Source organism: Salmo salar, chromosome ssa16 (assembly GCF_905237065.1).
Source record: "Salmo salar chromosome ssa16, Ssal_v3.1, whole genome shotgun sequence".
NCBI classification, from domain to species: domain Eukaryota; kingdom Metazoa; phylum Chordata; class Actinopteri; order Salmoniformes; family Salmonidae; genus Salmo; species Salmo salar.
In genome coordinates, this window is record NC_059457.1 from 66,177,046 (window position 1) to 66,202,299 (window position 25,254).

The 25,254-nt window shown below is 42.0% G+C and overlaps 1 protein-coding gene across 2 annotated transcripts; it reads right to left on the reverse strand.

Moving 5' to 3' along the window:
• Window positions 1-2,192: 2,192 nt before the first annotated feature.
• Window positions 2,193-24,293, reverse strand: LOC106574269 (cAMP-dependent protein kinase catalytic subunit PRKX). 2 transcript variants are annotated; one of them, XM_014150055.2, is made up of 8 exons: window positions 23,519-24,293; window positions 20,171-20,339; window positions 18,633-18,896; window positions 14,508-14,627; window positions 8,932-9,027; window positions 6,062-6,119; window positions 4,462-4,539; window positions 2,193-4,265 (listed from the first exon to the last, which is right to left on the reverse strand). In XM_014150055.2, the coding sequence occupies exons 1-8, from the start codon at window positions 23,682-23,684 to the stop codon at window positions 4,140-4,142; spliced, it is 1,077 nt and encodes a 358-aa protein (XP_014005530.1). In that variant the 5' UTR covers window positions 23,685-24,293; the 3' UTR covers window positions 2,193-4,139. The 2 variants fall into 2 exon arrangements, with proteins under 2 accessions (XP_014005530.1, XP_045553550.1); XM_045697594.1 differs by lacking the exons at window positions 2,193-4,265; window positions 4,462-4,539; window positions 6,062-6,119 and adding an exon at window positions 6,126-8,422.
• Between the last annotated feature and the right edge of the window lie 961 nt (window positions 24,294-25,254).

The following is a 25,254-nucleotide window of genomic DNA, read 5'->3' on the forward strand; positions in this document are numbered from 1 at the left end:
TAACTCATGAAAATCTTAGAAATTGTTGCATGTTAAGTTTATATTTTTGTTCAGTTTTTTTTTATCCACCAACCTCTGAATAGTGATACTACCTGGGTGGTGAATCCTTATACATTTTTACATTTTAGTCATTTAGCAGACGCTCTTATCCAGAGTGACTTACAGTAGTGAATGCATACATTTCATACATTTTTTTTTCTTCCCCGTACTGGTCCCCCGTGGGAATCGAACCCACAACCTTGGTGTTGCAAACACCATGCTCTACCAACTGAGCCACACGGGACATATGTCATGTAATTCAAATTCAGACCCTTCTTAGGCCATTAACTGCTTGGCTATTGGCCCAGACATACGCTACCTCTTAAATGAAAGTGGTTCCTGCTCCGTGCTCCCACTAAAAGACCCCTGTAATTAAGGTCATTTGCTAGCTCAGTCCTCCGTCTCAGGTATTCTTTCACAACTGGCTGACTCGGCATTCATCCACCACTAGGAGACCTAGCAGCCATCCTAAACTGCCGGCTAAGTCATAGTGAGTGCACCGCCTATAGGCTGCTATCACCAGAGACACAAGACCTAGTCTTCTTGCTGCGTTCATTCAGTGGTTAACTCAAGTATAGCGTTGACGAGGGTACATGTACTTGTTAGAACCTCTCAACAAGGCAGTGTCACAAGGCAATGCTGAACTGATGACAGGTGACGTTGACAATCTGACATAACAACAATGTTTAAAGTGTCGTCAGAAAGGACCTCTGCTTGTCATTAAGGGGTGGGTGGGGGATGCTTTGAGGAGACTCTAGTCTTTTACTTGGTGGTCAGGCGTCCAGGCGGGGCTCCTGTTTACGACCGCCCGGAGGCGATAGGTTAACACTAAAGTGTGTTGTTAGGGCTCTAGCATTGTATCAATGACAGAGCAGAGGTACCTCACAGCACTTACTGTCCTAAGGCTTGAATTTGCTGAATGTAATGGTTTTTTTAAGGGTTTAATTCAATTAACTTATTCTCAATCATTCGTAATGATTCAGAGAGTTAATTTCCTTCAATGCCTTATGGGTGTCTATGGTAAGACTGTGATATGGTTGAGTCGTTGTGGTCGACTGGATCCCCTCTCCCCAGTCAAACACGAGACACCGTTAGCATCTGCTGAACAACACAGAAACATAAATGGTAAACACAGATGTACAAACATCTTCACACGTCCATTACAGAAAATAACAGGACATGAGCTGCACTGTGCAGCGGGTAGAAGGTGTGATATTCACTGTGGAACACACACAGCTTTCCTGGGATGTCAGGGAAAGAGTGTCAGTCTCTCAATTAGCACCCTATTCTCTATATAGTGCACTACACTTGACCCAAGCCCTATGGGCCCTGATCAAAAGTAGTGCACTATATAGGGAATAGAGTGCCATTTGAAAAACAGCCGCGGAGTCTCAGTGGAGTCTCTCTGATCATAAGGGATTCATTAGTCAGTTATTACCGAGGCTGCTCCACTTGGCGTCTCTGCAGCAGCCTCAGATGTCATGCAACACAAGGAGGTCCAGACAACACGAGTCACTTTCCACTGTTAACACTAATTACTTTCTTGAAATTATACCTTTTAGATTCATTTGGATCTTATGAGAGCCTTTAAGGGAGGGGATAATGAAGCTCCAAAATCGATGACTGCTGTGTGGTTTAAAGTGTTCACGCATACACACACACACACACACAACTCAATTACAATGTTGGGTAGATACAGACTAGGCCGGTGAACTTGTAGACAAATTACCAACCGACGGAAACACTCCGAAGCTCATTTGTCTGATGACTTGAAATAGTGGTAGCTAATACTTCTAAGGCCAGCTAAGAGCTATTGAATCATAGAGAAGATTAAAGGTTTTGATATTCTAATAGTGTTTGGCCAACCAGACAACAGTCAGTCACATGACTTACATGTCGCCTACAGTATATACAAAACCAACGTGGAAATAGAAAATCCCATCCTATGCTGAATTACAAATCTAACCCTGGCTCCTACCACCCCAAGTACTCTGATACATCTGAAACGATTACATAGATGTAAGCAATATGGAGACAATTCTACCGAGCCTATCAGAAAGCAAAGTATAGCAATTACCAAATCGTTAACACTATTAATACATCACAATATGTTATAATCACACTTCTGAGAGGAAAGAGAATCAGTTGTTGAGTCAGTGGATAGGAGGTGTTTTTAATCCTGGTTGTGTGGATCTTTTAAACAGTATCTCACGAAGTTAAATACAGTACTGCAACATTAACCATATGAAAAGGCCATACAAAGTTTGTAAGGTAGGCTGTTAAATAATAATCAAAACAATCTATACACTTTGACAAAAGGCATTGGTAAAATGGTATTGGGTATAAAATATCATATGCTTGTATTGACCTAAAAGTACAGTATTTCTTCTTTCATATTCGTTTTCTTTTTGCTAATACATAAACAAAATCTTAAAAAAAGGCAAAAGGCTGAGGATTGTAAAGCAAATTCCCTAGATACACACTTAGATCCCTAGATACACAAAAAAGACGCAAAAAAACAATACATGCGTTGACCAAAAGTCCTAATTATTCGGTCCATTTAGTGTAAACTCACACCGAGTATTGTTTCATAATTGGTTATTAAGAAAACGACATAAAACATTACATACAAGCAATCAAATTGTTCAATTCAAATAATTTAAGTTGACTAAAAGGGACACGAATGACTTCAGTGTTACTAAGTAAGTGTGAGAGACAGTTTGTGATTGTACTATGATGTGTCTAGTCATGATGTGCTTTCTACTGGCCAGTGATATGATTGGTGGAGAGAAGACAAGTTTATTGGCTGCCTGAAGCAGATGGCCAAGCATCTTGCTGAGACAACTTCCTGCTTGGCTATACATGAAACCAGCTGGAGATCTGTATTCTACAGTTCTTTATAGTACGTGAAAGAGACCTAGAGAAAGATAGACATACCAGTCAATATACAAGGATATTTTTTTGTTATTGCGTGAACAGCAAAATAGGACAAGGTGGACGGAAGAAAAAGATGGGAGAAACCCCGATTCCACATATAGCAACTAGCTACACTTCTTCCACACAACAATTATTCCACGTATATTATTATTAACAGTCAACGTTTTCAACAGCACAGCTCAAGTATAAACAGTGTGTGTGATATAAATAAAGTTGAAAAAGTACCACTAGCTTGTCAGGAGAAAAGAAGAAGACATACAATATGTCACATCCAAAGGCACCGTTTACAAGTGCTTTCTGGTCTGGCCTTGATGCACACATGCACGGAAGTCTGGCCGATAGATAACCAAGTACTTACAGCTCAAAATGACAAGTTTAACAGCCTATTTGACTAGCGGCCACTTGGCATGATATTGTACTACGTTCCTGTACAAGTTTTGTACTTTCTCATTGACACATATCCTGTACAGTCTACTAAGTAAGGATATAGTAACCACATATCTAAATTCCATTTACTGTACAGCTCAATACTGAGTCTACTGTATGCGTGATAATTTTTGGATCATAAGCTTTGCTCGGTTGGTTGAGTCCCACAAGTTCCAACAAAGAAAACTGGAACCTTTTTGTCCCAACAAAATATAAAATTCCTGATTATTGCATTTTAAACATATTCATTTCAGTAACAATGTCCTTTGGTTCAAAGAGGACCATCATTTTATTTTTTGCATAACAGGAGAAGGCTCAGAGAAACAAAGAAACTGAGGACAGAGGGTTGAGGTTTTAGTTAAGTGAAAAAAAACTCTTTCAAACAAAAATAAATTAATGATAGATAAATATTGTGGTGATATGATGATGCTTTTAGTTATTTTTAGGTCAATTCTGTCCTGCTCTTCCACCCAATGTGGAACACATCAATGTCTTCAAGCAAGATAAAGTTCTGGGACTTGGAAGCTTAGAAGTTCTCTTGCTGACCATACAATGGTGACATCTCAGATGATTTACCAGTCGTTCTGTTATTCAGCAAGATCCAGAAGTCTTTCTATATTTTTTCAACATCTAGAAGTTGGACTCACCTTTTCCAAGATCTAAAAGTTCTTGTCTTTCTCTACAAGACCTATATGTTTTCGAAGTATTTCTCTCGTTACTTCCGCCTTTTTTTTTTTTTAGAAGTTCTTGAAGATTTCTAAATCCTTCGCAGGCACAGGTGCGTCTTTCTTCCACTCGTCCTCGGGGTAGGCATCAAAGTTAGACGTGTCACCTTCGTGGGACACCTTGGGAACTATGGGTGGCTGAGGGAACAAAAAAAAATGTGACGCTGGATACATCAAAGAGCTAAAAAAAGCAGGCATTTTCAAAAAAGTATATCAACTCTAAATGGTGAGTTTAATGAAAACAGTATATGCTGAAAATAAAGTGTATGTTTTACGAGTGTTCCCATTGATGTGTCTGGATGATCGTGTGTGTAATATAGCCAACGTGACAGACCTTCAGTTTTCTCAGAGGTACACCATCCCAGTCTATAGACTTGAACCATCTGTGCTTTTTCACATCGTCTGCTCCGTTCTGCAAGAGAAGACATTGTGCATCAGAGCCGTCTGTGGGCGGTCTACTCGACACAATCTGGAATGAGGATAAATAACGTTCTTCTCGTCTGGAATAAATGGTTTGAAATAATAATAATTAGAGCAAAACACTTCATTCTTTCTAAACGCTTTGTGGTGTCTGTGGCGATTCACCCTGTATACTGGGAGTGTGTGGCTAGACCACTCCATGAGTCAGCTAGCTAGTCAGCTAACTAGCACATTTTCCTCAGAAAACCCTTTGAGGCACAAGTCAATAACAGACTGTGTGCCGAATTATGTTTATTTAATCATTGTGCTTACCAACAGTTGTTTTATTGAAAAGAGCCTTCATATACTCCCACATTGACTCGTATGCCTTTGAACAGTGTAATTCAAAACACTCAGACATTATCCTTCGATTGAACGTCAGTGCCAGATACATACATGATTCCAATGAATGAATCATAAAATGTCGGTAGACTACAGGGAATAGAAGTCTGAAACAGATAAATGCAAATTTTGTTTCTTTCACTCTGTCTTTCCATCTTAGGTGGATGAGTAAAAACCAGGCCTGCAGTGTTCCTGAGGCATACATATACTGCACACAACGGTGGCAAGCAAACAAGGAACAATCAGTTCGCCATGAGAGTTAAGATGTGCATGGCGCCTACTTTGGACCGCTCAGTGTCTAGCAGAATGGGCAGTATTGTGCAGTTCAAAAATAAAATCCCTCCCGTTATGACGGAGAGCCAGTTCATCACAGTGGTGTAAAAATAAATTATTTCACGCAAGAGGAATTACTTCATTGAGTGACACAGCGACCCAAACGGAACCCTATTCCCTACATAGTGCACTACTTTCGGCCAGAGCCCTATGGTCCCTGTTCAAAGCTAGTGCACTATAAAAGGGAATATGGCGTTACCAAGAGACCGTGTTCATTGTGGAGGGAGACTCCATTTCTCACTGTGCAAACACAGCTTCTCTGTTGCCTCCTATACATTTCCTGTGCAGATGGCTTGTGCATACTGGCTTCACTCCTACTACTACAGTGGACATCCTGGCTACCAAAGGGGGCATCTTTTCAGCAAGATATAATTCATATTTGCATAGAATGCCCAGTCATGCTGAAATGGCAGGACTAAGTAATGAACCGACTGACTTACTGACAGTGCATAGGAAGGGGAAATAGGTTTTTCTGTGATCCCCCTAAACCCCTGCCGTCCCCTCCCACCCCTTCAACGGTGCAAACTACCTCTACAACAACTTCCTCTATGTATCCAGCTAATTGGAACCAAATGCAGACATTCAGTCACTTCCTAGGCCTTTTCCTTTCCCGTCTCAGTGTTGAGAGTGTGACGTCAAACTGCAAAAGACTCACTCCACAACCTGCCGAGTGAACAAAATACTTGGAATTCTGTTTAATTAGTACTGTGTATCTGTTCTCATGTAATGTTTTAGTATAGCTTGGGACAATAAACATTTCTGAAATCGAATCCCAATAATTATTTGATCTTGAAACTCACCTTCATATTGCCTAACCTCCTGGCTCGGTCAATGACGAGGAACTTCTTGATGAGATCTCTGGAAAACAATAGAAAGACAGTCAGAGAGAGAGTTACAATGAGTTCACACTGACAATCTATCTCCAGACAGCAGTGTGTGTGTGTGTGTTCAGACAGCAGATCTACTGCAGGTCTGCAGTTTCAGTCAGAAGCCAAGAAGTCCGTTTCAATCCAAAAGCTGACAACAAGATGGAGGAGCTTGGCCATTGGAACAACAGATAACCAGACGGACTCATAAAGGTGCCATGGGGTACCAGAGCGGTACATCCTGTGTGTGTGTGTGTGTGTATATGTGAGGTGCATCCTGACAGAAACATCTCTCTCGCTCTTGCCCTTTCACTCCCTCTCTTTTAATTGAGGGAAAGTGACAGGTTTTAAAGTGAAACTTTTCACAACTATGAAGATGCTGGAGTAGGCATACTTTAGGGATGAATTTGTCTTTAAAATGACAGTGTAAGTTTTCCGATGATATGCGGCCGGCGCTGACAGAGTGAACTTTCAATAAAGCTGACGTATATCTCACAACCAACGAGATGCCAGCAGACGTAAATATACTATCCGATTATCGAAAGTCTGCATTTTAGTGTCTTAAAATCCTCCCAACTAACAACAACTTCACAATCCGACAGCCTCCGCTCTCATTCAGTGCCCTCTTTTACAGTTCCTAGGGCAAGGACTGAAATGGGGAAACAATCCTACTCCTATAATACTCCTTGGTCCTGGAACGAACTACAAAAGACTTTAAAGACTTTAATCAGAGTTTAAAGCAATGATTAAAAGAAAATGTCAATGACCATTGTAATTGTATGTACACACTGGCTACTTCCTGCTGACCTCTCGCTAGGTCTCCCTCACAAAAGACATTTCTAACATCAACAGTTTTTTTCCTGGTTAAATTAAAACGTAGAGGGGAAATGCAACTTTCCTTAACCCCAATTGATTGCCCAATCTGAGACAATTCTATTTTATGCAATATGCAAGCGACAAACAATGTCACTGTACATTTCTATGGAAATATACCACACAGCAAGGCTTTTTTTCTGGATCAAAATGGGGCTTAGGTGGTAGGAATGGCCAATGGTGAAGTCACCGACCAACATTTTTGTGGAATTCTACACATTTTGCCTTTGTTGCAGTTTTAAAGCACATTTCCTGCAGATCTACACATTTTGCCATGACTTAGGCTATCTGAGTGACTCAAACATTATAACAAAATCAAATGGGGGCCCCATGCCATGACAAAAATACTCCTGAATGCATTGTTTTTTGAATTTTTGATTCTCGTTTTTATTTTGGTGATTGTTAGTCGACAGTTCTCTTATTTAAAAATACATAGGCCCATTATCTTTTCTTCATAGTTTCTATCTGGTTTAGTTTCTATCTGGTTTTAGTCATTTAAGTTTACACTGAAAACATTTTGTATCTTTCTTTCTTTCTGTTTGGATTAAGGCGGCCTGAAAAAACACTTTGCACCCCCCCCCCCCCAAGACTTTTCTATGCAGAAAGCCCTGCACAGTGATGTTACTAAATACAGCATATTTAGAATGGCGTATTTGAATGGCATATAACACTTTACAATAAGTTGGTCTTACACCGGTTCAGCAATACTGTAACACGTCTTATCTTCTCTGCGATAGAAAATAGTTACTGCAATGGACAGACAAACACAGCCAGAGCCAGAGCCACGCAACTCTGCCTCAGGTTCTACCCATCAGTTCTGATGGATGGATGGGAGTGGGTCAAAGTGACAGTGATATAGCTGGAGGGAATATTAAAAAAAGAAAACCCTTCTGTCTGTCTGGTGGCCAAAAGATAGACGGCTTAAGTGTTTGGGGGCTCTATTGTTAGTGTGTTATGTAGCAGTGGGACTGTGTGTGTGTGTGTGTGTTTGGTAGCAGCGGGACTGTGTGTGTATGTGCGTTAGGTAACACTGTGTGTGTGTGTGTGTGGCCTCTCCCAGGTATCCGGTTGGGCCAGTGTGTCAGGGCTGATTGAGTGCGTCCCAGGACCTCTCCTCCTAAAGCTGGTAATCTCCTCACATTACTCCAACCCCCAGCTGTTCTGAGGAGCAGTGTGACGGTTGTGATGGGTTTAAAAGGACGAGTTCCAACTCAGCAGGGTGTGTCATTAGTGAGGGCCCACACCCCACATTCAGCGTAGCTAGCTCTTCATCTTCTGCATGGGAGGCTGATTGACCCGGTCGTTTGGGAGGATGGTTGCTCTGTGTGACGCAGCCGTTAGCACACACACGTAGATCCGTTGTCTGAGTGCGCGGGCAGGCACACACACGGTCTCACACACACACACACACACACGTCTACACTGGAGAGATAGGTTAAATATAGGATTTAGTACATTCCCAGATGCACATACACAACTAAAGGTATTCACAATGCACCTCTGATAAATTCCAATTGTCAGGTCCTAATCATGAGTATTGGTAATAATGCATTTCCAAAACACACTGTTTGTTATGGGTAGAGAGAGTGTGGTGGATGCGGTTGTTTCCAATTACAGTCTGGAGAAGGACTTATCTCAGGAACATTTTGTTTCTTGCATGCCAAGACCTAAATCTAAAAATCTGATTGAAATGTGATGTGAAAAACAACTTCCATAAATTCTCCTCTCACGTTGAAATGATATAAGATGGCTTATCGTATATTATGTATCATAATGGAATACATTTGTGCCGAGGTAGTGGTAGACTTTGGGTACTTTCCCTACATTATTTCACGCACAATCCCCTGTGCTTGGGTGTGTGCTTGTGCTTGTGTGTGTGTGCTTGTGTGTGTGTGTGTGTGTGTGTGTGTGTATGTGTGTGTCCGACTTACTTTACATAGAAATCCAGATGCCGCGGGAATTCCAGCTTTCCGGCGAGGATCTTTTGATAAATACCAAAAGGATTGTCATCAAAAAACGGTGGGTACCTGGAGGGAAAAATAAAAGAATATGTCAGAAAACAGTCCTCTCTCCTCAACCGGTGATTACTAAATTATGAAAAATGTTGAAATGTCCTCCCACTACGGCATGGGAAAGCATGCAGTTTATTAGGTTACAGATGAAGTAAGTTATGATGAACTTCACAAGGTGGTGATGCTTGGCTGCTGTTTGACAAATAATCTCTTTTTTTGTCCATTACAATCTCATCATTTTGTTGCCTACCCGCCATCTGTGAGCTGTCAAGACCAGAGTAGGCACATTTGCTATATAAAATGCAATTTTTTTTTGTGACAAAACCATCAGTAGGGTTGAAAGTGAGATGGAAACCCATTTACCTGTATTTATTTTTTGGTCACGGGAATTGAACCGCAAAAGTTATTTTGATATGTCCCATGTCAACACGCACAGCTTTTTATCCGCAACAAATCAATTTGATGGAAACACATCTGTGGTGGGAAAATGCATATATTATTTTGATTCAGATTTTTGACGGATGGAAACCTAGCTATAAACAGAAAATTGAAAGGGCTGCACTAAAGTACACGGCAACACAAAGCAGTGAAACACGTGACCCTACAGTTTAAATAACTAATCTGGTGACCTGTGTGTGCCGTTTGACCCTGTGTGTGTGTATGTAGTGTGTCTGCGCACATGTATGAACACACTCGCCTACGTGTCTCTGTAGTACAGAGCTGTAGTTCCTCAGACCAAATCAACTGCATTCTGGTGACTCCGATGGTTTAACGGTGAATGCTTCGCCAGCACTGCTCCAGCCTGGACAAGCCATTAACCGTGCAGACTGCGTTACATAATGGGCCAGGCTAGCCTAGCTAAATACATTACACATGCAGCAGACAGCCGGATAATCACACCAGTTTGTCACAGGGGGCTGCCGAACTGAGGAGTCAGAAACCTCTGCCCGTGGAATGGGGCCTGGAGGCTGTTAGATGGGTAACACAGACCAACTAATGTTGAATACCTATCGTTACTAGTGAGATTCCAGTAATCAAACACATTATACTATATTGCTATGTTTAAGTTGACAGCTATTACAAATCAGCTGCCAGAAGCTGCATGGCGAGCAGTTTGTTGTGATCCTATCAAAACTCAATATTCTCTTAGTCCCTCTCCTAAACTCACGCTATACATCAGTTGGCCCCAACATGCAAAAAAAAGGAAAAAGAAAAGAGCTAGAACGGAACGTGAAGAGCCACTGCCATTCCATGGAAGAAAAACGTTGTTTCAAATTCTGAACTAAAAAGAGAGAACTGGATATTAACACTCACTTATCTATACGAACGTGCTGTGACGGGATTGAGGGAAAAGATTGATGCCAGGATTTGGTCAGGTTTTTTTGAGTATGGATTCAGTTCCACCAAGGATGGCGAGCCGCCCGAACCCAGGACATCAATAAGAAGATTTTGCATGCGAAGATTTCTTTTCCTTGGAGAACACTGAATTTGCACTGCCAACTATGGTGTGGTAGGATTTTTCTTGCAAGACATCATTGCATCATACATTGCAGTGGGATTGTTATAAGCACATGCTACACTCTGATAGGCACAGTCACATTTCATTCCATGTCATAGTGGTTTATAAGTCAGTATTTGTGAATTGGGTTGTGTTTTTCTGTGGATTCATATTTATTGTATTTCTATTGAACAATGAAATCGGAAAGACCCTTGGGCGGGCCCTAGTAAACTATAGGCAGGATGTATGGCCGATATCTACGTCTATTGTACTATTGATGTATTTCATTCATATTAAGCTCATCGTACAAATTTCACACATCAATATTTACTTAAGGCGATTCATTTTTTTGTAAGCATTTTTATTTATACAAGCCGGCATTCTTTTCCTAAATTATTCAGTTGTGTGGTTTTCATTTCTCCGTACTGCTCCAGTAGCAAACCAGGTCCAATAGAGTTTAAGCTTAAACATACAGTAGTCCATCGTGTTAAGCAATTGTTAAGACGGTAAGACATATTACCAACGATCAAAGGTGAACTGCATCAGTGGATGACGGCACGCATCAGTCAAAACCTGTCAATAAACTGAAATGACTAATACGGACAGGATAAGGAAGGGATAAATAATGCCCGGTAATGATTTTTGGTCATGACCTGAGATCAGAATAAAGTCCTCGTTGCCAAGGGGAATGTAATGTCTTTAGCAGGGACAGGTCTCTACAGTGAATGTCAGAGCAGAAGGGAGGGGGAAAAAGAGGAAGAGTCTGGGCGTTGGTAGAATACGAGGGGAGCCAAAGGATGAACCAACAGAGAGCTGCTGTCCTGATGGGTCCTCCTCTTACTGGATGGTAGAGAGGGAGGGAGGCCAAGTGCAGACTACCCCCCCCCCCCAGGCTACCACCCCGCTCCCCCAGGTACCCCGCCAGTAGATTAGTAGTAGAATTAAACTAGCACAGCTACAGCAAGAATGGACAAGAGTACTCTCAAGAATATCCATCTTCCATATGTTGTAGAAAAACAGTTAGGCCTATAAGTTGAGAAATTAAAACTGTTTCCGGTTCACATGGAACTGGAATCGGCTACATTGACCAGATAAGATGTTGTGATGTGAGTGGGAGGGAGGGAGGGAGGACCACACACAAAGACAGGGCTGTTGTCATTAAGGAGAGCAGGCTCCCCCTCCAGGCAGGATTAGATACAGGATGATACAAGCCTACTGGACTGTCTATGTGTGTCGGTGTGTGTTAGTGTGTGTGTGTCGGTGTGTGTATGTAAGATACAGGAGGGCTGGACTGAGTGTGTGTGGAGCTAAGTGCACAGGTGAACTCGTCATGATTATTCCCAGAAGTCAGGACCCTGGGGCGGTTGGATGTCTGAGTGTGTAAACCTACCCCACCGCGTAACTTTCAGTAGCCCCCCCCTCTACATTCTTCCACTACGGAAGCTACAGGACCTTTGACAAAACAGTTACGCGGCAGTCAACATTTAGGGCGTGTTGTTCTGAAGGGAGCTTTTGTCTCCTGGAGCGCTGAATGTGTGCGCACACTTCAAAGGCCAGTGTGACGAATGCTATGGAGAAGGTCACATTTTTCTTCACTAGAAGCCAAAGCCACTGAATTCTCCACTGGCACATGAAGACTAGGGTGAGGTGAAGAGGCACGTACAGAAAGACCTCTGATTCACTGACTTCACTACCACTCTTGTCCAGTCGCACGTTTCTATATTCATATAGATATAATCAATATGTAAAATACAAAAAATATTTAATAAATGTAACATTCTAGGCCTATCAACTTTGATTTTAATCGAAAGGCGTAGATATGAAGTCTAATCTCAGATTTAACATTTTTACCCACTCTGGGGGATAAGGGCTATGCTACATTTCCATAGCAAAACAAAAACAAAAACACCCAAACCCATCTTGTGTACTGTACCAAGGTCATAATAACTAGCGCCCCCTAGGAGCGACTAATTCACATGATCGAAAAAAGGTTGGGAACCACTGCCTGTTACTGTACCACCAACTGAATTTTGCTCTGCTGGAGTACACGTGATTTACCCCCTGATGTGCATTTTACCAGTAGGCCTATTGTCTCCTGAGTCTTCTTAAGTACCCCCTGTGGATAGGCAAAGTACCCCCAGGGGTCCTAGTACCCCTGGTTGGAAACCTCTGTGATAGTGTTATGTTCAGTACGCTATCAGAGCCCTTCTCGCTTGCTTCCATGGATTGTATTAGCCAACGCATTGTCTATGTAATATTATAAACTGGGTGGTTCGAGCCCTGAATGCTGATTGGCTGACAGCCATGGTATATCAGACCGTATACCATGGGTATGACAAAACATTTATTTGTACTGCTTTAATTACGTTGGTAACCAGTTTATAACAGCAATAAGGCACCTCAGGGGTTTGTGATATGGCCAATATACCACAGCTAAAGGCTGTAAGAACAGCCCTTAGCTGTGGTATATTGGCCATATAGGCCATATACCACACTCCCTCATGCTTTATTGCTTAATAATATGGCACTTGGCAGACACTTATCGACTCACAGTTCAGTGAGTGCATACATAGGCTAGGCCCTACATATTTAGCCTAGTATATGTAGCCTATGTGACGCCTGCAGAAATGCATGTGGATTATAAGCAAAAAGCAAGCACTTAACTCATGTGTAGGCTGGGCTCTATAGAACAAATCATTTAACTTGGTGCACTCGTCTCAAAGAGGAGTGGAAGAGCAGCCGGCCACATGAGTGATGCTATATGTTGCTAGCAGACATCCACTCAGTCAGTGAGTCATTTATTCATTCATTAATTCAAGGCCAGTGTACTCTACAGAAGCACTGCTGAATTAGGATTTCTATAGACACCAGGCCGCAGATGTACCATAGCTAAAGGGCCCAGCGCCACTGTCTGTGTTCCAAAGGGCACCCTATTCCCAATGTAGTGCACTACGTTTGACCAGGATTCTGTTCAAAAGTAGTGCACTACATAGGGAATAGGATGCCATTTGGAACACATTTCCAGTGTCATTAAGCTATGGTACAACTACGGTCTGTCTATAGAAATCCTATTTCAGCAGTGCTTCTGTAGGCCTTGAATTAATGAGTGACTGAGTGGGCTTCTCAGACGAGAGAGCATAGCTTTAAGGCACCAGAGTTTGTTATTATGAAACCTTGGTCTCCACAGATCACACACGTGGGAATGTGTCAGAATAAGTTACCTTTGACCTTTCTTCAATCTGTAACCTTCCTTTCATCCTTATGACCGTCCACCTCTGTCATCACAGAAACACAAGGCAGACTGGTCTTGGAATTGAGCCCACTACGAGTGACGTAACCTCATGAGGTCAACTCGCTGAATAACAGCACACTTGTCTCACCATTGACTCGCCACAGACATTCTGCTGGATACTACCCAATGTTCATAGACAGAGCCCATTGTCCATAGATGATAGCCACTCTTCATACATACTACTACACTAGGAAGGGGTCAATTCTATTTCAAATTCAGGAAGTAAACTGTAATTCCGATTCCAATATTTTTTATTAAAAATCAATGAGGAGAAATGGAATGTTAGTTTACTTTCTGAATATAAATGAAATTGACCCCAAACCCTGCTACTAACACCCAGTCATCTTGTCCTCTGGTGAACAGGGCCCCCCTGGTGTTGAACCCTGCTCTGTCAGGGGACATTACAGTATTCAGTTAAATCCCTGCTACTAACACACAATCATCTTGTCCTCTGGTGGATTGGGGCCCCCTGGTGTTGAACCCTGCCCTGTCAGGGGACATTACAGTATTCAGTTAAACCCCTGCTACTAACACACAGTCATCTTGTCCTCTGGTGGACTGGGGCCCCCTGGTGTTGAACCCTGCCCTGTCAGGGGACATTACAGTATTCAGTTAAACCCCTGCCCAGTCAGGACTCATGCCACTAGTGTCCAGCTCAACACCAGTCCTTCCCATTCAGTCAGAGGACAGGACACTACTACTCACCCAGCCAGCATCTCAAAGATGAGGATCCCCAGGGCCCACCAGTCCACCGCCCGGCCATGACCTTTGCTCTGGATGACCTCTGGGGCCAGGTACTCCGGGGTTCCACACAGAGTCCACGTCCTGGATGGAGCGATGGAGAGAGACCGAAAGAGACATAAAAGAGAAACAATACCAGTTTGAACTATTTCAATTCTAGATGTTACGTTACTACAACAGAACACAGGAACACGCGCACACATACAACGTTTATTTTGGCTGTGTGGCCAATCATGTCTGACTGATGATCCTTCTAAGCCTAGGTTTCCCCAAGGGTCACCCTGTACGCAGCACACACTGCACATTCCAATGAGTTTACCCTAGAAGAGGAGACTTCTGTTACATACAGGGAAAGACAACCCCAGTCTTGTAAAGTAATCACCCTGCCGTTTATAGTAGTGTCCTGTATGTAGGTTGCTCTCATAATAGTATCAGCTGTCAGTCGACTGGTCCTTCAGTCAGTAGTAGTGTAGCTTATGCAGGCTGATCTCAAAGTAGTATGTACACTGATATGGTATAACTAATACAACGTGTGTAGCCCGATCTCACAGTACTATCGGATGGTATTTGGATCCAACAGAGTGACGGAGCTTTAGTTTGCTGGAAGTTCTGGTTGTGTTATTGGTAGATCAATGTCTTTGGTTCAATAGTACAGCTGGTTAACACTGTATGGAGGACATATAAAACCCTTGACCACTATTGTCTGGCCAGGGAGAAAATCTGAAGTGGGGAGCAGAATATGACACAACAAATTATAATTTTTATCAGATGTTTTAATGTTCTGAATAAAAAAAATGTATAAAGAAATGGCCCTCTGGAAAATAACTCTTGTTCAGTTGCCGTGGTGATGGTTCATTTGTATGCAAATGGTTACTCTGTTTAAGGGGCAGGCTCAAGGTCCCTGATTTCATTTCCATCTTTATTATACATTTTGAAGTGAACGAGAACGGGACACTTTGGTTGCAAGTGGAAAATGTAGCTTGCATTGTAATTGTAGATTTTTTTTGTTGCATTGCAACCTTTATCAGATAGGCATACAGTACCTACCTCAGACTCAGAGTACTCTCTGGACAGAGCGCTGCTCTACGACTGGAAAAGTTAGTCTAATAAACCGGTAACCTCTGAGCACATCCTAGAACCTAAAGCAGGTCCATTCTATTGTGCCACTAGGTGGCACTGTGGAAGCATCAACAGTGTGGTGTGATAATGTTCCACCTAAACTAATCACACATACGTACACACACACACACACACACACACACACACACACACACACACACACACACACACACACACACACACACGAGGAACCCCACCAGTGGCAAGGCAGCCAGCTCGCTCATTCGTTTGTTGTTCACACTCTCGCCGCATTCGAGGCAATTTCTTTTGCCGTCCATTTCTTTAAGTGGGTCACAAGTTGCACATCAGAGACATCTACTCGAACTCTGTTTTACTCTCCCGGCCAGAGAAAATGTAATCTTAGTCCATTCTGTTTACATGTCAGTGGGTCAGGTTTGTGTACAGCGAGGCTCCCTGCAAAACACCAGCGCTACTGCAGTATCACTACACTACTGCACTGCAGATACAAAACTCTTTTAACCCGAGTGCTGCAGCTTTCCAATCCTACGGAGGTTACCGAAAAGGACTAGCTGCTTGTAACGCTAATATAAAAACAAAACAACGGCAATTTCATCTCAGCTTTGCATTTTTTTCCTCATGTTTTGGGATTCCGTCTTAGATAGAGCGAGGATTCCCCTCCATGTGAATATTATATGGACGTGTAATATGACAACTCCCGGAAGGATATCTATATCCCTACTAGAGGTTGATAGATTATGATTTTTCAACACCGATACCGATTATTGGGGGGGCCAAAAAAGCCGATACCGATTAATCGGACGATTTTTGTATTTATTTATTTGTAATAATGACAATTACAACAATGCTGAATGAACACTTATTTTAACTTAATATAATACATCAATAAAATCAATTTAGCCTCAAATAAATAATGAAACATGTTCAATTTGGTTTAAATAATGCAAAAACAAAGTGTTGGGGAAGAAAGTAAAAGTGCAATATGTGCCATGTAAGAAAGCTAACGTTTAAGTTCCTTGCTCAGAACATGAGAACATATGAAAGCTGGTGGTTCCTTTTAACATGAGTCTTCAATATTCCCAGGTAAGAAGTTTTAGGTTGTAGTTATTATAGGAATTATAGGACTATTTCTCTCTATACGATTTGTATTTCATATACCTTTGACCATTGGATGTTCTTATAGGCACTTTAGTATTGCCAGTGTAGCTTCCGTCCCTCTCCTCGCTCGAACCAGGAACACATCGACAACAGCCACCCACGAAGCAGCGTAACCCATGCAGAGCAAGTGACGTTTGAAACGCTATTAGCGCGCACCCCACTAACTAGCTAGCAATTTCACATGGGTTACACCAGCCTAATCTTGGGAGTTGATAGGCTTGAAGTCATAAACAGCGCAATGCTCGAAGCATTGCGAAGAGCTGCTGGCAAAATGCACGAAAGTGCTGTTTGAATGAATGCTTACGAGCCTGCTGGTGCCTACCATCGCTCAGTCAGACTGCTCTATCAAATCATAGACTTCATTATAACATAATAACACACAGAAATACGAGCCTTAGGAAACTATTTTGTGCAATGAACGCAAGAGAAGTGACACAATTTCACCTGGTTAATATTGCCTGCTAACCTGGATTTCTTTTAGCTAAATATGCAGGTTTAAAAATATATACTTCTGTGTATTGATTTTAAGAAAGGCATTGATGTTTATGGTTAGGTACAGTCGTGCAACGATTGTGCTTTTTTCGCAAATGCGCTTTTGTTAAATCATCCCCCGTTTGGCGAAGTTGGCTGTCTTTGTTAGGAAGAAATAGTCTTCACACAGTTTGCAATGAGCCAGGCGGCCCCTACTGCTGCATATGCACTGACTCTGTTGCAAGAGAAGTGACACATTTTCCCTAGTTAAAAGAAATTCATGTTAGCAGGCAATATTAACTAAATATGCAGGTTTAAAAATATATACTTGTGTATTGATTTTAAGAAAGGCATTGATGTTAATGGTTAGGTACATGTTGGAGCAACGTGTACCTAAGCGATTATATGCAACGCAGGACAGGCTAGATAAACTAGTAATATCATCAACCATGTGTAGTTAACTAGTGATTATGATTGATTGATTGTTTTTTATAAAGATAAGTTTAATGCTAGCTAGCAACTTACCTTAGCTTCTTACTGCATTCGCGTAACATGCAGGCTCCTCGTGGAGTGCAATGTAAAGCAGGTGGTTAGAGCGTTGGACTAGTTAACCGTAAGGTTGCAAGATTGAATCCCCGAGCTGACAAGGTAAAAATCTATCGTTCTGCCCCTGAACAAGGCAGTTAACCCATCGTTCCTAGGCCATCATTGAAAATAAGAATGTGTTCTTAACTGACTTGCCTAGTTAAATAAAGGTGTAAAAAAATAAAATGTTTTTAAAGAATATATAATTTAAAAAAATTATAATAATCTGCCAAATCGGCGTCCAAAAATACCGATTTCCGATTGTTATGAAAACTTGAAATCGGCCCTAATTAATTGGCCATTCCGATTAATCGTCCGACCTCTAATCCCTACTGTACCAATCAGGCAAATATGTCTGTATGGCTACAATTCCTAAACGTGTCATAGTCTTACAATGAGACAGAAAAACAAACAGCATTCACTCCCACAATTAACATGGCAATCTAATAATATCCTGGTTATGACTTGTTAGGGGGCATAATGCCTAACAATTAAGGATGTCCTGGCTGTGCAGTACACCTGCTCCCAGATGGGATGATATCTGTGGGGACGAACAGCTCATACGGGACGCTGCTCTGCGGCTGACCCTGTGCTGCTTCCAGTCTCTAGTGTGTGTTTCTCTGTGTGTGTGTTTCTCTCTGTGTGTGTGTGTGTGTGTGTGTGTGTGTGTGTGTGTGTGCGCGGTCTCAGGGAGGTTGGAAATATAATAACACAGTCCAAAGAGACATTTCCGTTTCGACGGACAACAAAGTTGCACTCTACGGCATTACATCATACCTGTCCGAGAGCTTCTTAGCGAAGCCGAAGTCCGTGAGGCGGATGTGTCCCTCGCTGTCCAGCAGTATATTCTCCGGCTTCAGGTCTCGGTAGACGATCTCTTTGGAGTGGAGGTACTCGATGGCACACACGATCTCCGTGGAGTAGAAGAGGCCCGTGGTGTTGCTGAAGCGCCCGCGGCTACGGAGGTAACTGAACAGCTCGCCACCTGGAACGTAGTCCATCAGCATGTATAGTAAACAATCGTCATGGTGGGTCCAGAACCTGGAAGGTATAAACAGGAAATAAACACACCGGTACATTTGAACAAGGTGACTCTATTCAAACACAAATATTTGTCGGGCTACAGTGGTTGGATGTAGAGAGTTAAACTACATGGTAGTCTGAGGCAGTGTTTGCTCAGCTTACAGCACGTGGCATGGGCCTTGTCAAAACAGTTGTAGAGGACAAGTGGAAAGTGTTTTCTAATTATCAATTAGCCTTTTAAAATGATAAACTTGGATTAGCTGCGTAGCACCATTAGGTGCAAAAACTTGACTTACCTAGTTGCGGCCCACTTTTTGGAAGCAAACCACTCGATTTCGTCTCTGCGTTATATTGGCATCGAACATGTCACCCTCCCTGGGAGAGGGGGTGACCTTGATAATTTATTGTTAAAACGAGAGGATGCCTGGATCTTTAATTTAAAGACCCTTGCACCCTTCGGTCTCAACATAGACTTTGATCTGAAGCCATTCTTGTGATTATTGTGACTTTGCCATTGTAATTGTTTGTAAACTTGTGTAGTCTAAAATGAATCTATGATCGTATGCTATCCATTTGTTTTTTGTATGCTGTTCTTTGTATGCCATTTTTATATTTGAGAATTAACCAATGATATTAGGCCACACTTGGCCATGATTACAGACACCTGTGTGTCTTTTGACACTATATAAACGAGTCATCTTGCAGTGTTTGTGTTCATACCCTGATGAAGACAGCTTGGCTGTCGAAACGTTGGATATTACATTTTTGCATCCGAGCTCCTAGAGTGTGCGGCTCTCCCTTATTTTCTAGTTTTCTACTCCGTTAGCCAGCACCTCGCCTTAATAGGTGTGCGTTTCTTTTTCTTCTAAACTTGGATTAGCTAACACAACTTTCCATTGGAAAACATGGGTGGGCCTCTGTCCGCCTATGTCGATATTCCATAAAAATCTGCCGTTTCCAGCTACAATAGTCATTTACAACATTAACAATGTCTACACTGTATTTCTGATCAATGTGATGGTATTTTAATGGACAATTTTTTTGTGCTTTTCTTTCAAAAACAAGGACATTTCTAAGTGACCCTAAACTTTTGAACGGTAGTATATATTTCATCCACCTCCAACAGATCTGTGGCTGATGATGGCGGTAGTGTTGAGGTGATCAGACACTCACAGTCTAATGAGGAAAGGGAGGTTGACTTCGGTCAGGACTTCCTTCTCTTTATGTTATGATAGCATAACTTAAAACATAGCATAAATGGCTATGTGGTGTTGAGGTGATCAGACACTCACAGTCTGATGAGGAAGGGGTGGTTGACTTCCGTCAGGACTTCCTTCTCGTTGTGGACGTGCTGCTCCTGCTTCAGCCGGATCACGTCGGGGATCTTCATAGCCTTCAGAGCGTAGAACGCCCTGCTCTTCTTGTCTTTCACCAGGAACACCCTGCCAAAGGTCCCTGTGCCTGAAGCAAGGAGAGAGGGGAACAGTCATTAGACAAGGCGTTAAGTTCTCTGTCACACACACCCACATGTCATAGAGCAACATTCAATTCAGATTATTTCTGCAACAAATCAACCACAATTATTTTTTACTTAACACTTATTTTTCTTAATACTGCATTGCTGGTTAAGGGCTTGTAAGAAAGCATTTCACTGTAAGGTCTACACACCTGTTGTATTCGGCACAAATACAATTTGATTTGATAATCAAGAAGAGATCTGTGGTTAAGTCAGATCATGAAACCAGAATGCTATATTTGTGATGTTTTTGACATTCAATTATCTCTGACATGTCTTCAACCCTTCCATCAATTAAAGAGGTCGAATCTGGAAGAACTGTCCAAGATTCCTTGAGTTGTCTTCTCACTCTTTTACAAGTCTGAGCTCATTATTTCAGTCAACAATTCAAATTGTTTCTCTATTCCCATCTCCTGTTCAAGAGGAGTACAAAATAACACCCTATGCCTAGTCATATTTCACTGTGAGTAAGGAGAGAGGGAGTAGACAAACAGAGAACAGAGAGATGGACTCACAATCCCCCGATAGAGTCATGGAATGTTGGCTTCTAGCACATTTGGGCTTACTTCATACAAGGGATCTGTGTCCTTCCCTGTTCTCAGTCTCCATGGTAATCTAATAGGAGCAAGCAAGCAAGCAAACAAAGCCCAAACCCTTTGTCTTTTTACTCATCATATGATAACACAGAGGTTAGATAACGGCCAGGTTTGACTCTGAGCTCAGCAGCACTACCATATCTGAAAACATTGCTGGTGTAATATTTCGCCTCAAGGCAGATATGTTCTAGTACACTCAGCACAATCAGATGGATATTCTATGGATTTTTGTCCTCTCCTCGTGGGCCTAGTACTACTTATCTAGAGATTCCCAACAAGCAGGCTTTAGGCCTACACTACTAAAGCATGAAAAACAGCAAAAGAAAATATTTTGGCAAACATAGTGAGCACCTTGCTCAATATAAATGAGCTAATAATGACATGTGCGTCGTCTTTAGGCAACAGCTTAATCAATATTTTGTTTGTATTCAGAAGGAACCCTTGCTGCAGAAGCCAACTGTCTAGAGAGATTAGGCCTAGTACCTGTCAGCACAGTAAAGACATATGGTAATGTCCTTTTCCGATCACCGTTTGTTGTTCCCTCAAGTAGCCTAATCTTCTTGTGGAAGCAGCAAACTGACATTTTTCTTCCTGCTGATTTTGTAGCTCCTGTTGCATTTTTAGATGTGTGCATGTATATACCATTTTCATCATATTGAGTGATTACCACCAGAAATGTCCCATGATTTAATTTGGCCATGTGACATAGGTTTTCCCCTGCAAGTGGGTCAAGCCTGGTTTGTCCTTTTCTCTCCAATAGAGCAACGCCTGAGGTAAAGTGATATGCACCAAATACTGCACTGATTACTTTGCATGGTGTACTGAATACTGAATAGTGTTTCCAAAAAAAGAAAAACAGCTAGGCTATATGATAACAAATGGCACAAAATGGATGCTTCTCTCAACACCAACGTGAGGTATTTTTCATGGAAACAAACCAGAGATCTAGCTAACTTGGAAAAGAAGGGTAAAATAGCTGACCTATTTTTGCTCCAGACCTGAATTGAATCAATTAGTGAGAAACAGTGACACTTATTTTCACAGCTAAGGTGTTTCATTTGGTCAGATTCTTGGTTTGCTGGATGCTAGCCTACATGTATTTGAATAGAATACAGAATGTTTCTTGTTCTAATTTTGTGGGAGCAGAACTAGATAGGCCCGTGTTTTTATTTGATTTGACTGGCACTACATATTTGATGGAACAAGGCCAGACGTGGAATAATAAGAGCCTAGCTCGTTGATGCTACTCAATGCACTTGGCCAGTGGCCACGTATCTTGATGTAGGCTTAGGACCCACCATTTCTGCCTCATCACCAGAAAACATTTCCTATGCACGAAAGATGGGCAAAATGCCTGTAAGCGTCGAATGTCACGTGAGAACCAGGTGCCTCATTATTTCAATGACCATTAGACAAAAGCAGTCGTCAAGACATGTAACTGATTTGTCATAAGCACTAAATCCCTCTCATCATCTAACAAAAGGCTTTGCAAATTGGATGATTTTATCTTGGGATTTTAAGCTTCATGCTTTCCCTGATCGCGTGGGCTTAGAATGAGATGGGAATTCTCTATTAGCCAAGTGTCCGTCTCGTCATGAATCAAATATGAGAGCGCTGTAAAAGAATAAGTGGTTTTCGTGATCAGTAGCCTGTGTTCAGTGTTGAAGTAGTGCATGTTGTTTTAACATTCTTGGTTTCTGGCATTAGACTCACCACAGAGTGGACTCCACCCATGTGAAAAAAAACACAGTTCAACAGCTGAGTCTGCTGAAACATTACCCATGCAGTGAAAGGACTTACATGCCCAGACAAGTGAGCAGGACCAAACATGAACTTTGACATTCACAGGGCACTGCTCACAATAACAACACGAACATCTGACACCTCACCTTACTAATATAGCTAGTTCCTTTTTACAAAAAAAATATATACTCACCCTCTCTAGACTAGTGCAAAGGGTTTCAATGTAGCAAAATCTGATAAGGGAAGTAAGAGTTTAATCCATTAAGCTTTCACTTCTCAAGCTGGTTATTTCATGTATGCAATGCAACCATTAATCCTTCTTGATCCCTTAGATGTACACAGATATTTCCCCTAATACCATGTCAAGAAAATGTTGAAGAGCCCAGCAACCGTGTGGGATTATGAATTCCTCAATGATTGGCCACAGAGCGGGCAATAAACCTATGGGTGAGCTTGACTGAAAGCGAGAACATCCTTGTCCACTTCCGGTTGACAGATTAAGTAGCAGACCGAACAGAGTCATGACAGCTATCTTCTGACTCAAGAGTTGAATGATGTTTCATGGTCAGCATATCACCATGTCATATTCCATGGAATGGCTGATCACATAGTCGCCTTGGCTTTCATTGCTTGTGCTGTTCTGCACGAGCCACACATGTACCAGTAGTAGCTTATGCCCTATATTGCCTAGTTGATAGGCAGGATAGTGTGAGAAGCCCTGTGATAGACAGACCAGTTTCACCAGTGCGTGTACTATAACATACTGTCTTGCTGCCTAAACTTACCAACTGTGGAAATGGTGTCCAGGTCATCGAGTGAGTATGTCCTGTTGTTCAGTGTTAACGATGCTGCTTCGGCCAACAACATGGGACTGCTCGCGCAGGTCTTGGCACTCTCACGAATGGAGTTGCTTTCATTAATTATCCCAACCTTTGCCTTTGTTGATGCCATTTTCCGTATGCATCCAAATGTAGCTATGCTAGCAATCACTTTAGCCACTTTACCAAACCGGTTTCGCCGAGGATAGATAGCCAATGACGGCTACAGTAGCCAATTCTCAAGATCAGTGTCCGCCTTATTCCCTAATACCAACTACGGTTTTAAATCAAATGTGGCTACTTCCCTTGGACAAGCGAGCATCTTATTTGTCTTGATAGCTAGAAAACAGGTGAGGATCGTATCCTTGCGGAATCGCATGATGTAGCTCGAGCGGTCACTGCTGTCAAATGCAGAAGCTAGCTAGCCATAGCAAACGGAGTAGCTATCCAGCTATAGCTAACACAAAAGAAAACCATCCCACACCTCGCGTCTGAATGAATGAATGACCAACGTTAGCTAGCTAATGTCAAACTACAAACTCCTACTGCCCGTTTCCGTACGAGCCTCCGCTTGAGTAGTTAGGGGGTCTCGTGTTGTCTCGCTAGCTTAACTTCCGTCCTAGGAAGCTAGTTGGCTAGCAAGAAAGATGAGACATTTAAATTATTTACTTCTCTCCTTCGTTCGCAAGTAGAACCTCACCCAGTTCAACAACACACATACAGGGCAAGGGAGAAGTGGGGATTGCTTTGTGTTGACAAAAAACAGACCAATGACTAAACACCCCATGTGCAAATTAAACCAATGGTATGATTAAAGGGGCGTAGACCCGTTTGACAGACAGCTGGAAAACGGCCGTAAATGTTCTTTCCACATGTACAGTTTGAAGACATGCCACTCAAATGAAACACGGTTCCCTCTGTGAGATTAGACTGATACAGACAGTAAAGAGTACCAGTACACAGCAATAGCTAAATGTAGCCTAATCTCAAATTGCAAGGTTTTAGATCGCGAACTAATCTCCACTCTCTCTGTAAACCCTTGACACAGTAAAACCTGAAAGCTCTGAGTAATGGGGTGTGTATTATTTACTCATGGACTGCGGTGGGGAGGGTTGGGATGAGGTGCTGCGGGGTATGGGGAGTGGAGTGCCTCCTTGCCTTCTCAATTTTCAGAGGAAATGACCAACTCTCAAAATTCCCAAATTAGAACAGCTGTTTCCGGCCCTCAGATGATTTGTCACTAAGGGACACATGACACACTAAGGGGCCAGGCTCAGGTTGGCTAAACACACACACACACACACACACACACACACACACACACACACACACACACACACACACACACACACAGTTATGTATGATACACCTCTACCCACAAGTAATATAGGAGCCATACGTGTCTGCACCTACCTTTTCCCCACATACAAAATACTACAGTTTAATATAGAATACTACAGTTTACTATAGAATACTACAGTTTAATAATAATACTACAGTTTACTATAGAATACTACAGTTTACTATAGAATACTACAGTACTTACTATATAATTATATAGTAAACTGTAGTATACTGTAGAATACTATAGTAATTACTACAGTAATGTCCGCAAAAACACTACACTTTTTATCCGAGGTAAATACTGCACTATTGAATGTGCATATACCTGCCAATTCCCCTCCCCATATCGCAATTTGTGC

Coding starts and splice junctions, on each gene's coding strand:
- LOC106574269 (XM_014150055.2), bottom strand. CDS start 23,684: ATGGCATCAACAAAGGCAAAGGTTGGGATAATTAATGAAAGCAACTCC. Junction 20,340..23,518: donor GGACACCATTTCCACAGTTG/GTAAGTTTAGGC, acceptor TCCTTGCTTCAG/GCACAGGGACCTTTGGCAGG. Junction 4,540..6,061: donor GGAGGTTAGGCAATATGAAG/GTGAGTTTCAAG, acceptor CTTCTCTTGCAG/AACGGAGCAGACGATGTGAA.